The 15,732-nt window shown below is 39.0% G+C and overlaps 3 protein-coding genes across 3 annotated transcripts in view; 2 read left to right on the top strand and 1 right to left on the bottom strand.

The window, feature by feature from the left end:
* Window positions 1-10,680, bottom strand: part of LOC116166618 (choline O-acetyltransferase) — a 104,143-nt gene extending 93,463 nt beyond the window's left edge. Inside the window, exon 1 of the mRNA XM_031481618.1 lies at window positions 10,669-10,680. Coding sequence (XP_031337478.1) covers window positions 10,669-10,680 — 12 coding nt within the window. The remainder of the gene's footprint in view (window positions 1-10,668) is intronic.
* Window positions 1-15,732, top strand: part of LOC116166911 (glucose dehydrogenase [FAD, quinone]-like) — a 361,388-nt gene that overhangs the window by 302,348 nt on the left and 43,308 nt on the right. The gene's annotated exons all lie outside the window — the stretch shown is intronic.
* LOC116166998 lies at window positions 11,563-12,405 on the top strand. Its single transcript, XM_031482232.1, has one exon. The coding sequence runs from the start codon at window positions 11,563-11,565 to the stop codon at window positions 12,403-12,405; it is 843 nt and encodes a 280-aa protein (XP_031338092.1).

Raw genomic sequence — 15,732 nt, 5'->3', positions numbered from 1 at the left:
TCTGTATCAAATTAAGCCGGCACTATTGTTAATTTTCTTAGTTGTAGGAGTGTATTTTTTTACTGAATCTAGATCTGTAAGTTGTTGATGTAATGAAAAAAACAACATCGCATTTTTCAGACAAAATTGTAACTTTTTATATGAAACACCCTGTATATTATTACATAATGACATAAGAAAAATGTAGACGCGTATGGCAATAGGAAAAATAAAATAGTTGGGAGTTGCCGTACTGGAAAAAGTTTGGATATCCACAGTTTATTATCTGCATCTGTTTCAATTTAAATTTACATTCCCTAATGTTCCATGTGCACTTTCCCAAAAATAAATAACAAATCTGTTTGAACACGTAAAATATTGTGTGTCGAAGGAGAATCAAATATTTCAATGCCACATGAGCGTTGAATAATAAGGTATAGGATGTTCAAGCGCATTTTTTTCGCGACAGGCTGAACCTGACAAGGGTTAATATGTGATACACTATTTGGAAGATCATTATATTCTCTGATCAGAGATAACATTAATTTTAATTGCAAAAAATAGCAGAAGAGTAAATGAAATTTTGATAATTTGAAACTACGAAGTATATCATTATTTAACAGAACTCCGAAGCAAAAGAAATGTATTGTTTTTTTGCCTTCAAATGATTATCACACGAGTCTGTTTCCATTAATTTTTTTCAGAGGTTCACCACCCCAGGCAAGTGGATGAAATGACGTTGTGTTTGAATCTCCTTCAGTACAAATTTGAGGTGCAATGAAATGCGTTTGTTTCTGAAAATGATTTATGAGGGGATGCAAATTTTACTTCGCACAACCTGTATAAGTTGAATAAAAGGTAATGTTGATTTTTGAACGCGATATACTAGTGTACTAAAGGGTAACGCCATATGATAATTGTAAGGGTGCGATATTTGAGGAGTAAGCTTCATTTTTATAAGGAACTACTCTCCATCAACATTTGTTAATAATCCAATTATAACTATGGGAATATCACATTTTCTAATCTAAGACGGGAATGGCGAGTCGTGGCAATTTTCGCCTGTATTTTACACTATGGCTTAACTATTTCGTTTGTCAGCTTTACCACAAACATTATCTGTGGCATATTTCAATAACGCCACTGTTCTTCAGTATAATGAACCTTAATGAATACGAATGAATGAATATTTGCTACGGTCTTAATAGTTGTGGATTTTTATTTTATTTATAGGTAGATACAGGAACCTACGTTTTTAATAAAATAAATAAATCGAAATCCAAACAAATCTGCTTGCTACATTTAATCTATTGTTACATTCAATAACACACAATTGAATTTTCTTTTCAGGGAGTGCGCAATTTTGTTATCCCGAGCACGGAGCACGACTGTTACAGTGAAAATTAGCCCCATTTTCAATTCCTATCGTGCCTCTTATTCTCCAACGATCATAGTGTTTCAGAACACATACACGAGGCCTTTAATTCTCTATGGATTCTTTAAAATTCGACGACTGTACTTCTGTAAGTGGGTCTCTGGTCGTTGTTTTAAAGAAAACACACAAACAATAAATTGTATTAAATTTTTTTTTGGTATGAGGTGGTATCTGGACGATCTGTTCCTGAATAATATATTTGTTTCGGGGTTCATTTGATTTCTGATGAATTGATCCTCCTTACTTATAGCTGTAGACCTTCAACCTTTATAGTGAAAGTGATTCCTGCACTGTTCGTCAAAGTTTTATAAAACGCTCATCATAACGCATGATCTCATTAAAGGATATGACCTAAATGTTAAAGAGCAGAAGAGGATGAAATATGTCTGGTAGTTCCAATGCAACGGGGGTTAAATTTATCAAAAATGGTCAAATGTTAAACTAACTGTTTAGAGAAATTTTTCTAAAGCAATTTTTTTTATATACTCGTTTTATCAATCTGCCCTTTTCTTATGTAATCCGAACAAGCAATTGGGTACTACGGACCTAAGGATCCGTACCATTCAATATTAAGAAGTAGACATAGGGATTTACATTTTATTGTTTTCCCCTATATCTACTTTTAAATGACAAATTCACTTCTAAAGCGCGCTTAATTTTGTGGAACCAAAATAGCTTCTTAAAACTAGTAAAGATCTGGCTATCATATTAATTAATTTTAATTTGTTGCTTTGACTTCACAGAAAATATATCTCTTACGCTACTTAAACAGTTACAGACATTATACCAATTGGCATCAATATCAACATTTTCTTCAGTTGAATACATCGCACACGAACGAAAGGAAGCCAAAGGAACAATATTCAAATATTCAAATTAATATGACAGCCAGATATCTATTTATTTTGTGACGTTAGAAAAAAAATGAGTTTAATGGTGCCACTGGCTCTACTCAGTTCCTGGGGGTGGCGGGGTCGTGGATACAAATATTTACAATTTCATTTAAATTTATTACATAATTTTTGGGCGCCAATCTGTCTTTAACTCACATGCCAACCGACAGATAAATCGACACGTATTATTGATTATAAAGTTAACCTAACACTTAATTGATTTATATCACAAAGTTACGATTGATGGTGGTTAGAATTATGCTGTACTAATGGTGAATGAAATGAGGTGAATGATGGTTAATTGGGTGATAACTCAGGTACAAACAATTATGAACACGGCGTTCTTTCTTATCTGTTTGTGGGTTTTCCGGAAAGGAATTGTGTACAGCCGAGCTGGCGGAGCAGGCTCTTGATTAAATTTGGAGGTCGCTGAATGCTGACAAAGATGCTGATTAGTTCAATATCGAAACGACTCGGTATTCACTCTCCGTGCTTCGGATTTACTTCCAATCTATCTACATTCTATCTTCTATGCACATTGGGGTAAAGAAAGCCCTAAAAATTACGCAGTATAGGAATGGACACGAACGCCCTTCTTTTACTTACTATAGATGGAAAACGGCTCGCGTTAACTTGGTCCGTTGTTAAATTTTTGGACGGCCAATACAACAATTATTATTTCTTCTAATGCAATTCTCGGGCCCCAGTCGATTCGCAATTTCTCTTAAACGCCTTTCTTTAATCTCCGCTACAAACACACTTTCTCATACTTTTCTCTTCTCCCTTTCCTTTTTGCTTAACGCAACCGCCTGTTTCCCAATCTACTTTCTCCCTCCAATTTTCCGCGCGCACGCCGACTTTAGACGTTACAATTTTAAGACGGTATTTTGGTTGCATAAAATTTGGCGCCCTTCAAAAAATATTTTGTCTTGTAAAAGTAGACATAGGGAAAACAATACACGTAGTTCCCTATGTCTACTTTAAAATCCAAAAATTAGTCTGGGGGTGTTATTTATGTGTATTATTACAAAATCAAATTTGAGAGATAAACTTAAATTAAGGAAAATAATTGTGTTATTTAATTTAATCATTTTACTAGTTGGCCTTGAGACAACGTTATTTGTTAGTTCTTTTCTCTCAAATATCATTACGTAATATAATAAGCTTTGTTATCCAAAAAAGTGTAGATACCCTTTAAGAATATGTATTATGTTGTGCTAGTTTTAAAAAAATATGCCCCCTTCCATCATGCAGAGTACGCCACTGACCACAAATTTGACGTACATAGATTTGGTAGAAAACTTTTTACAATTTTGGATATTATAAAAAGCTTGTTTAAAAAAATGCTGTTTTAAAGATATATCCAGTGTTCCAGAAAAAATTTTCACTCTGTACTATACACAATTAATGACATGATTTTTTAAATGTTTAATGATGTTAAGCACAAATAATAATAATGGTAGCATTGAATAAAATGTTTTACTGTTATATACTTACTGATAATGTATCTGTATTTTGAAAATCTTTTTTTTTAATGTTAGCACAAGACCCTTTGGGTTGTAATACGGTACGTGAGAGAGACGTACTATTCCTCCTGGAATGCGATACCTTTTTCTTGTTTCTAATGAGCTTACCTGGAGAGCGATACACCATATTTAATCTTACTAGTTACTATCCACTTCAACAACACAATTTGGATTCTGTCTCGGATTCTGTTTACATTTTGCGAGTTTTGTAAATGAAATTGCCAAATTTTTTTGTTTTAATGGTGAAAAGTGATAACTCTCGTGCTTATGTCATCAATGATGTAAACTGCCTTAAAGATGTACACTAATATTGATAACTTGACATTTAAAATGAATGGGTTCGTGAGTTTTGTTTATGTTTTGGTAACTGGGTCTTATCGCGTTAGGTACTTATTTAGGTATATTATCACATTGTTGTTTGTTGGCCTTGCGTATCGCAACCTATTTGCCATACTTTTGTTAATAAATTGTGCTTGCATTATTCTATACTGGTGTCTCTGAAACTTGTCTTTTTTGTTATTACTTTAAATTATGAATATGTTTTTATTTCTATAATCTCTTTCGGATTGTTAATTTTTTATATAGCACTAGGGACTTACATATTAAAATGCGTTCTTAATTTCTTATTTTTAATTATTGGTGTGTATGTGTATGAAATCAATTAATGGATATTATTATATTTTTTTTTGCAGTCGGATCTTACCTGCTTAGCAGTATTTTGTTAATTAGTGTTATTGAGATGGCGATTGGTACACTGCAACGTATTTATTTATTTCTCTTGGGAGCTATGCGTTCTTGTATACCTAAATCAAATCATGATTAATCATATACATTTTTTTATTGAAGTTGATAGCATTACATTACATTAGGTCCTTGGTTGCTCATCTTGATCAGCTGCGGGACTTTGTACTTAGTATGAATTATGATTGTGTATGTCTGACTGAAACGTGGTTGAATGGTAACATACAGGATGATTGTGTTGCATTGCAAAACTATACTTTGTTCAGAAGAGACCGGGGTACACGCGGAGGAGGGGTAGCAATATACGTTAAAAAATGCTATACCGCTACAGTATTACATAATATTAATTCTGCCAATACGGAACAACTATGGTTGAATTTTACTAAAGACAATTTTAATGTAGCTTTGGGAGTAGTGTACCGACCTCCTGGGTTTCCCCTTCCCGAGTTCATAAGTGTTATGGAAGATTGTTATAGTACAATAACCATGTTATTCAGCGAGATGGTATGCTGTGGTGATTTCAACTGTGATCTGTTTCAACCCTCCTCCTCTAACCGTCTACTTAATTTATTTGAATCTTTTGGCTTGCGTCAAGTTGTAGACGCACCAACGAGAGTGAGACGCACTTCTTCCTCTCTGTTGGATTTATTTGTGGTGAGTAGTGCAGTTCAAGTAGGTTCTTCAGAAATCATTGATAACAGTAATATTACGTCTGATCATAGTGTCATCACACTATCGATCACCACAAGGGTCAAAATAGACAGAACTAAAATAATTGTGACCAGAAAGTTCAAAGACATAAAACAAGAACATTTTTTAAATGACCTACATAGCATGCCATTTTCTGAAATATTATATGTAAATGATGTAAATATAAAATTAGAGATTTTGAATGGTTTGCTTTTAGAACTGTTTGATAAGCATGCGCCGGTTATCACATTTAGGTCTGGGAATTGGAGGAGGCGCAATACCCCATGGGTAACTGATAATATTAAATTAATGATGAAGCTACGAGATAGAGCACTTCATAAGTTTAAACGTACTAAAAGTCAAGCTGACTTCCTGTATTATAAACAGTTGAGAAACTTTACAACTGCGGCAATTAAACGCGAAAAAAGGGCTTACTTGGAGTTTATTATCAGTCGAAACAAATCTACCAAAACACTTTATAGGGAACTAGATAAACTAAATATCTACAGCAAAAGTAACAAAACTGATACCCTGCCCGAGAGCCTGCTTCAGCTGGACTCGATTAATAGGTATTTTGTGGAATCGTTTCAAACAACTGACGCACCCGACAATGCCACTCTTACTCAGTTGTCTAATAATGTTAGAAACAATGTCAGTAATTTTAAATTTGTATTTGCTACTGAGGAGGAGGTGCTTTCTGCAATGCAGACTATCAAGTCTGGAGCTATCGGTGCCGATGGGATTAGTATTGAGATGCTGCTGAGGTGCTCTTCGCATATTGTCAAATACATAACTCACATAATAAATTATTCTATGGAGGTCAGTACTTTTCCAAATGAATGGAAAATCGGTCATATTATACCTTTACCTAAAATTAAAAAACCAATCGAAATCAAGGATCTCCGACCAATCAGCATCTTACCCGCGCTTTCGAAGATTTTTGAAAAAGTTTTATGTAAGCAAATTAAAGCACATTTAAATGACAATTCAATTATTCCGTCAAAGCAGTCCGGGTTCAGGCAAAATTACGGTTGCGCCACGGCACTATTAACAATTGTTGATGATATTTTGGCAGCAAATGATAACGATATGGTTACCACACTTGTTCTATTAGACTATTCGAAGGCCTTTGATAGAATTAACCACCAATTGATGGTTGCAATTCTTCACAATATTGGATTTCAGCCAGACGCCTTGAACTTGATGAAGAGCTACCTCTGTGATAGAATTCAGCTGGTTAAATACAACCAGAACTATTCCATTCCTCTCAGATGCATTAGCGGGGTCCCACAAGGTTCAATCTTAGGGCCTCTTTTATTTATAATATATACGTCATCCTTTCATAATTGCCTAAAGTATACTAAAAGTCATTTCTATGCAGACGACACCCAAATATATCTATCATGCCATAAAGATGAAATATTGCAATCTAATTATCGTATCAACTACGATTTAAATTCGTTATATGAGTTGTCACATAATTATTGTTTATCGTTAAATCCTTCAAAGTCTCGCGTTATGCTTTTCGGTCGAAAAAATACTCGACAAAAATGCATTTCGGAAATTAAAATATGTATAAATAACGAGTACATTATGTATACGGATGTTACCAAGAATCTTGGGCTGTATCTGGATTCGGAGTTGCGTTTTGATGTACATGTTAATAATATTATTAAAAATGCGTATGCTGGATTGAGGCTTATATACTGCAGTCGCAGTATGTTGAACTATAAAACTAAAAGTATGCTCTGCGATGCATTAGTGTTATCGCACATGAACTATTGCGATGTAGTGTATGGGCCCTGTTTGACTGAGTACAACCGAACCAGATTACAAAGAGTTCAGAATGCCTGCGTTGGTTTGTGGCCTGCGACGACGAGACCATGTCACGGGGTGTTTACATTCACTTGGGTGGTTAAATACTAGACAGCGGAGAACTTTACATTACTCTCGATTGTGTCTAGGAATTGTAAAAAATAGTACCCCAACTTACTTACATAATAAAATTCATTACCGGAGAGAAATTCATAATAGAAATACGCGCGGTAAAGTACTTACTGTCACTCCGATGCATAGGACAATGCAATTTCGGGGATCCTATACATATGTTGCGTCAAAGGTTATTAATTTCATGTTACAGAATGCATTGGACTCTGTGCTTAAAGTCAATATATTTTTAAGGGAGAACATTACGTTTTCCATTAAAATATAAAGTCATGTTAGATATTATTGCTTGGATCAAACACCATCGCGATCGTTGTATGAGATACGTCATTATTATAATTTGCTGTTTTATTTACTTATAGTTATAATTTTGTTATAAACTGAGCTGAGCACGTTCTTTGTTTTGTGTTATAATTGTAAGTTGGGTGGCAGGGAAGACCAGTTCTGCAGGGGTTTGCTTACCTGCACAACTGATTGCTGACCTTTTCTGCTAGTGTTATTGTTATTGTTATTTATTTTACGTAAAATATGTAATTTCATTGTGTACCTACACTGCAGAATAAATCTATTATTATTATTATTATTATTATTAAAGATGTGGAAAATTGCATAAAGGAATGGTTGAAGCATTCGCCGCAAAGGTTAAAGTTGCAGAAGAAGTCAAAATAAAAATATTCATATTTTTAGTTATTAAGCACTTGAATAGGTATGTATAAAAGAAAGAGGAAGGAAATCGTTGGACCTAGGCAAATGTACAGACGAGTAGCTGAGGCCACTGCATCTTCTGTTCGTCAATTATGTTCGGGACAAGATACTCAGGTGAGTGTCATTACCCAAGATTGTTCAAATCCTGTGGACTTTAATGCAATAACAGAAGATGCAGTAATTGGGTCATTCAACACTAGTTCAAATGCGGATGGTTGTATTGTTAATATAGAAAATGAGGCAAACACAGCAGCTGATGCACAAAACGAAAGTGAAAGTATTGGTTTATCAGAATCTAATTTAGAATGTCACAATTTAAAAGTAAGTTTTACTAACAAAGGCGAGGATAAAAGTGAGTTGGACCTTTTCAATAAATTAAAAATATGGGCTACTGATGGTAGGGTTCCTCATAGTACAGTTACCAAATTATTACATATTCTGCACCCCTATCATCCAGAATTGCCACTTGATAGCCGTACTTTATTGCAAACACCTGTTGCACTTGAAGTAAATAAATTTGATAATGGCGAATTCTATTATTTTGGTCTTTTAAAATGTCTTCAAAAGTTTATTGATCTCTACCCCAATTTTTCAGAAACCAACTTTAATCTTATATTTAATGTGGATGGGATTCCTATTTTCAAAAGTTCAAATTTACAGTTTTGGCCCATTTTAGGGAAAGTGTTTAATTTAAAATTTAGCAGCCCATTTGTAATTGCGGTCTTTTGTGGTTCTTCAAAACCTCCCCTCGACTTGTACCTAAACGATTTTGTTAATGAAATGAGCAATTTGTTAAAAAATGGGTTTAGTTATAATGGCAAACATTTTACAATAAAAGTACACTGTTTCGTTTGCGATGCTCCTGCACGAGCTTTTTTAAAACGCATCCAATCCCATTCAGGCTATTCATCTTGTGAAAAGTGCACTGCCCCTGGTGATTACAAAAATGGAAGAATCATTTTCAAAAATTTATTGTCTCAGCCTCGAACAGATGAATCATTTCGAATGCAAACAGATGATGACCATCACCACGGAACATCGCCATTGTTAGATTTAAATATTGGATTAGTGACCAAGTTCCCCATCGATTACATGCATAACGTTTGTTTAGGAGTTGTTCGAAAGTTATTAATAGCATGGACTAGTGGACCTTTACATGTACGAATGTGTAGTAAGAATGTTCAAATGATCTCTAAGAGATTAGATAATCTAAAAAAATATATCCCTGAAGAGTTTAATAGGAAACCGCGTTCACTCTTAGAAATCATGCGTTGGAAGGCTACAGAATTCCGAACATTTCTTTTGTATGTAGGCCCTATTGTATTACGCAAAATTATTGATGTTGCTATTTACGAACATTTTTTACTTTTGCACAGTGGTATTACATGTTTTGTGTCAGACACATATATTACTGAAATGGGAATAGATTTTGGAGGGGAGTTTTTAAAGACTTTTGTTCAACATTCTAAAAATATATATGGTGATGAATTTCTCATATATAATGTTCATAACTTGATACACTTAAAATCTGATGTGGCATTATATGGGATGTTGGATAATTTTTCGGCATTTTCGTTTGAAAATTATCTAGGCTATTTGAAGCGACTAATTAAAACTCCTAAGCCTCTACAACAACTGTGTAAGCGAATAAGTGAAACCGGATATAAACCTACTATTACAATAAATACTGGACTTTTTGAAAAACATAATAATAATAATGGACCTCTACCTTTTGATATGCGATATTATTCACAATTTAAAAAGATTCAATTGGAATCTTATGTCATTAAAATTAATTCTTACAGTAGTGCAAATTCATTTTGCTTAATGAAAGAAAATTGTGTTGTTAAGGTAGAAAACATCATTCAAAATAATTCAAATGATGAAGTTTTTATTCTTGGTAGGAGATATTTGACATATGAACCATTGTATTGCTATCCAATTGATTCTCAACAACTCCACATACATATGCTCTCGAATTTATGCACCAATGCGGAAATCTGGCCCATTTCTTCAGTGCAAGCGAAGTGTTTAGTTTGCCCTTATGATATAGACATGTCCACCTCTGAAGCTACTCGTGTTGTATCAATGCCCTTGATTCACTCATTGTTTGAGTAGCCACTTCCTATATGTTAATGTATGCACATTTAGTATTTTTAGAAGTACCTATTATAATAAAAATGACTATTATATTATAGCATGGAATGCTTTTTTAAAAATAAATATTGTTGAAACAAATGTGCTTTATTTAGCAGAATCACAATCAGAGAAAAGTCAAAGATGTTTTTATTTTTAGATTATAACCTAAAAATAAAAACATCTTGCCTTCTCTACAATTGTGAAAGAATGTTACTATAGATTTTGTTCTAAATACGTGTTGATGACGGCATCAAAAGTACGTAATTTACACGTCACGTGAGACGTGTATTTTACGTAAATAAATTACGTAATCGGTCTGTGACATTACCACGTATTTTTTACGTCGAAAATACGAGAAATTTCACGTAAAAAGAACGACATTAATCACCAATAAATGATGTAAATAATACGTGTCACTGCTACCTAGGAAGTGGCAGTACTCAGAACCGATTAGCCACGGAAACGCGAACTGGTATACAGAGTTACTATTGGTATTTTTTATACAAATTGGTGATAAATAAACATGATTTAATCGTTGGTTTGATAGTTTCGTATGTATTATTATTTCTTTTTGTGTAGGTATCTTTAGTAGGAATGTATTTCATGGAATACTCACACTGCCGGCCATTGTTCAATTGACCTTGTCAGTTAGTGCTTGATAAATTGGTGTCTACGTAGTCCGAATTTGCTTGGAATTCTTCATAATCTCTCACTCTAGATGGTTTATCTAGATCTATGGGGGGAGAAGAGTTGCCTGGTACATTTCCTTCGCATTTTATTTTTCAAATATTTTCTTCACTCCCCCTTACGACTCGCTGGCACCAAGCCATTCATTTCCTTACCACGCTCAATTTGCGGATATGGCATATGTCGCGGCCCAGCGCGATGGCATAGCGGTGAAACGTCCCTAATTTTGCCTACCAGGGACGCATCCTCACGACAGTTGATTAAATCCTGGGAGAGGCGGCGACACCAGGTATATGTCAAAGTTTCATGTTTCAATTGGGAGATGATGGAATGGTGTTTAGGATGGTATGTGTGCGAGGAAGAACGATGTTTGGCAGCAACTTATGAGCCGCCTCTCCTGCCCATTGACCGACCGACTTCTTCAGGACGGGAGTAATTCAATCTCTGAAACCCACAAGGGGTAAACTATTATTATGGTCGGTGTTTCTTGTGAGAACTCAAGTGTAGCGTCACCCGCCAAGCACGACCCGAGCACGTGATTGTAGCGTGCTCGACCGGTCCGTTACAGCCCCTAACACAATAGAATATTTTTGGTTGGAATGTGGAAAAACCGACCTGAGGGAATAAACAATCCGAGGCCGGCAGTTACGCGCCGACCTCGCATACAATAAGGCTTGCTAATAAACAAGTTTCAACGTCCATTCTTTTCATCTTTTTCTCGAAATACTTAGCCCCACAAATTGGTGACCCCGACGTGATTATCGCGTAAAGTGCGGCAGGATATTTCGCGGAAAGGACATTCAACGCCAGTGCGCAAGGAAACATGGCCAACGACGGTGAAAGTTCAACGCCAGCCCTCATGGTATCGGTAGATCGCGTCGCGATGCGCTTACCGGAATTTTGTGCGTCCGATCCGGAAATGTGTTTGTTGGAAAGAAATTTCGCTGCGGCAGGGATCACGGCAAACGGCACGAGGTTTGATTATGCGGCTGGCGCGCTCCCTCCAAAATACGCTCTAGAGGTACGGGACGTGCTCCTTAATCCACCGACTACAGCTCCGTACGACAAACTGAAGAGCGAACTCACACGAAGACTTTCCTCGTCGCAAGAGGATAAAATCCGTCGCCTCCTAGAGAGAGAAGAGTTAGGGGACCGTAGACCTTCCCAATTCCTCCGCCATTTACGCCAACTTGCGGGACCGACTACGGACGACCAACTTTTAAGGACACTATGGGTAAGCCGCATGCCCAGAAATATACAAATGATCCTGGCCACCCAGAAGAACACTCAGCTCGACGAGGTGGCAGAGTTAGCGGACAGTGTCATTGAGCATGCGGCGCCCAACGGCCAGATCGTACCAGTCCACGCGAGACAGGACGGCGCCGTGGATTCCCTTGACCAGAAGCTAAACCAAATTGCCAAATCGTTGAAACAAGAACTGATGGAAATTATGCGCAACGAAATCGCGGCCCTACCAGGACGAGTCCCATTTTCACGAGACACCGGATATGAAAATCGACGACCCAGGTCGCGCTCACGAGCCCGCTCCGTCAGTCGTGGACCAGGGAAGAAAATTTGTTGGTATCATTGGCGTTTCGACACCGACGCCAAAAAATGCGACCCTCCCTGCTCGTTCCAAGCGGGAAACGAGGGGGGCGATCGCTAATGGCAACCAGCGACAGTGGCCCCGCGACGAGCCGCCTGTTTATAACCGATCGCGAATCCAAAATACAATTCCTTGTGGACACCGGTGCCGATCTATGCGTGTTCCCAAAACAACTCGTTGGTAAATCTTGCGAAAAATCGGACTACGAACTTTCCGCGGCAAACGGTACGATCATTAATACTTATGGAACGTTATTACTAAATTTAAACCTCGGGTTAAGACGCGATTTCACCTGGCAATTTGTAATCGCCGACGTTTCGCGACCCATTATCGGCGCTGATTTTCTTGCCTACTTCGGGCTATTAGTGGACGTAAAAAACGGCCGTTTGCTCGACCAGAGCACGAACGTGATCTCTAAAGGTCAGGTGACAACGTGTGACGTTCCCTCCATCAAGACGGTCTGCGGCACATCCGCCTATCACCAAATCCTTCAAAGTTTCCCAGACATCACTCGACCCGTCGGCACGTTCCGTGAACGTAAGCACAACGTCCAACATCAAATTAAGACGACTCTCGGTCCACCTGTCAGCAGTAAACCACGCCGCCTCGCACCGGAGAAGTTAAAAATTGCGAAGAAAGAATTCGACACCATGTCGAAGATGGGATTAACGAGGCCTTCTTCCAGTCCATGGTCATCACCATTACACTTGGTGGCCAAACAAAATGACGAATGGCGTCCCTGCGGCGATTACCGCGCCTTAAACGGGCGCACGATACCAGATCGATACCCCGTTCCACACTTGGAGGATTTCGCTCAGACGCTCCACGGAAAACTGATATTTTCCAAAATCGACCTGGTACGCGCCTACAATCAAATTCCGGTGGCGGAAGAGGACGTTGAAAAGACGGCTATAATTACACCGTTCGGCCTTTACGAGTTCCCGTTCATGTCGTTTGGGTTATGCAATGCCGGCCAAACTTTTCAGCGCTTCATCGACCGTGTTCTGCAAGGATTGGATTTCGCCTACGCGTACTTGGACGACATTTTAGTCGCGTCGGAAAACGAGCACGAACATAAGGAGCACCTACACCTCCTATTTACACGTCTCCAGGAGTACGGGATAGTTATAAATCCATCCAAATGCGTATTCGGACGGGAAACCGTCGAATTCTTGGGCTATCGCGTATCACACAACGGTACATCACCACATCCGGCGAAAGTAGAAGCGCTCATGTCTTTCGCAAAACCCGAGACGGCGAAGCAATTGAGGCAGTTCCTAGGTATGATAAACTTTTATCGTAGATTTATTCCAAGGGCTGCCGAAATTCAAGCTCCATTGCACAACTTGCTACACGGCAAAATTAAAGGTAACAACCCCGTAACCTGGACAACGCAGGCCGAGGACGCTTTCAACGCCTGCAAACAGCAATTCTCGAGCGCTACGCTACTCGCACATCCTAAGAATAACGCGTCTTTAGCGATTGCTTCCGACGCGTCCAACACCGCAGCGGGAGCTGTCCTACAACAGCGCGTCAACGGAGAATGGCAGCCGTTAGGATTCTATTCCAAAAAGTTGAGCCCGACACAAACTAAGTACTCCGCATACGACAGAGAACTACTGGCAATATATATGGCCATCAAACACTTCAGGCATATGGTGGAAGCAAGGAGTTTTACGATCTTTACAGATCACAAACCGATCACCTTCGCTTTCCACCAAAAGCTCGACAAATGCACGCCGAGACAATTCCGTTATTTAGATTTTATCGGACAATTTACCACGGACATACGGCATATACCCGGGCAAGAAAACGTGGTGGCCGACGCCCTCTCGCGGATCGACGAAATGGCCTCAACAATGGAATACCAGGCACTCGCAGACTCCCAAGAGACGGATGAAGAATTGGAGAAGTTCATAGAGTCCGAATCCGGTCTGCAACTAAGGAAAATATCGCTTCCGGGAAGTAGCAAGGAAGTCTACTGCGACGTTTCGACGACCCGAGCCAGACCGTTCGTCACACCTGCATTTCGTCAAGCAGTGTTCAACTCGGTACATCAGCTGTCGCATCCGGGAATTAAAGCCACTGTTCGCCTCGTTAGTCAGCGGTTTGTATGGCCGAAAATAAAAGCAGACGTCGCAAGAATGGCACGAGCGTGCATCCAGTGTCAGCGCGCCAAAACCACCAGGCACGTATCCGCACCCCTGGGCAAGTTCGACTTTCCGTCACGGCGCTTTGAGCACGTCCACATCGATATCATCGTGATGCCTGTCTCGGAAGGGTGCCGATATTGCCTAACGTGCGTCGATAGATTCACACGCTGGCCGGAAGCATACCCAATGGAAAACCAGGAAGCCGCTACCGTTGCTCGAGCTTTTTACACCGGCTGGGTATCAAGATTCGGAGTGCCACTGAGAATTACCACGGATCAGGGACGTCAATTTGAGTCGAATCTGTTCAAAGAAATTTGCAATGTGACAGGTTCAATTCACCTAAGGACAACCGGATATCACCCTCAATCCAACGGTATGGTAGAGAGGCTACATCGTCAACTTAAATCCGCCATAAAGTGTCACGAAACACAAACGTGGACCAAAATCCTCCCGTCGGTACTACTTGGAATTCGAGCGGCCTGGCGAGAGGATATTCAGGCAACATCGGCGGAAATGGTACTCGGTGAAAATGTACGTCTGCCCGGAGAATTTTTATCGACAGCCACTGGACCACAACACCACGAATCCGAAATTGTCCAGGAACTACGGCAGCATTTCCAACAACTACGCCCTGCACGGTGAGAAACGAACCTTTATCTTCAAGGACATGCTATCCGCAGAGCACGTCTTCATACGTCACGACGCAGCTAGGAATTGCCTGCAATACGTTTACGACGGTCCGTTCCAAGTGGTAAGCCGGGACGCTAAGACGTTTGTTGTCAATGTAAATGGCAAAAACGTCACTGTGTCAATAGATCGTCTCAAACCAGCCTACACCCTCACCAACGACAACCCTGACAACTCGCCAATACCAGCTACACCCGCCCCTAGAGCACCGGAAAACACGCCGGAAGGCGCCGTCCAAGAAAGAAGGACATCCAACAGGAAAGTGCGTTTTCCCGATCGTTTTCAAGCGGGTTTGGTGGAAGTGTGGTGAAATAGCCGTGACGAAGTGACAATTCGCAGATTTTTTTTGACTATGTTGTATATATGTACATATGTGTATTATTCTAGTTCTAAGTTTCAAAACCTGTATTATTTTAAACAGTATCGTTTGTGTCACTTACTATTTCAAATTTTTGTATAAACCAAAATTCTGGCAAGGGGGTGTTGTAGCGTCACCCGCCAAGCACGACCCGAGCACGTGATTTTAGCGTGCTCGACCGGTCCGTTA

The sequence above is a fragment of the Photinus pyralis genome, unplaced genomic scaffold (assembly GCF_008802855.1).
Source record: "Photinus pyralis isolate 1611_PpyrPB1 unplaced genomic scaffold, Ppyr1.3 Ppyr1.4_LG3b, whole genome shotgun sequence".
NCBI lineage: Eukaryota > Metazoa > Arthropoda > Insecta > Coleoptera > Lampyridae > Photinus > Photinus pyralis.
Note: the sequence above shows the minus strand (reverse complement) of the source record. Positions and strands in the feature narration are given on the sequence as shown.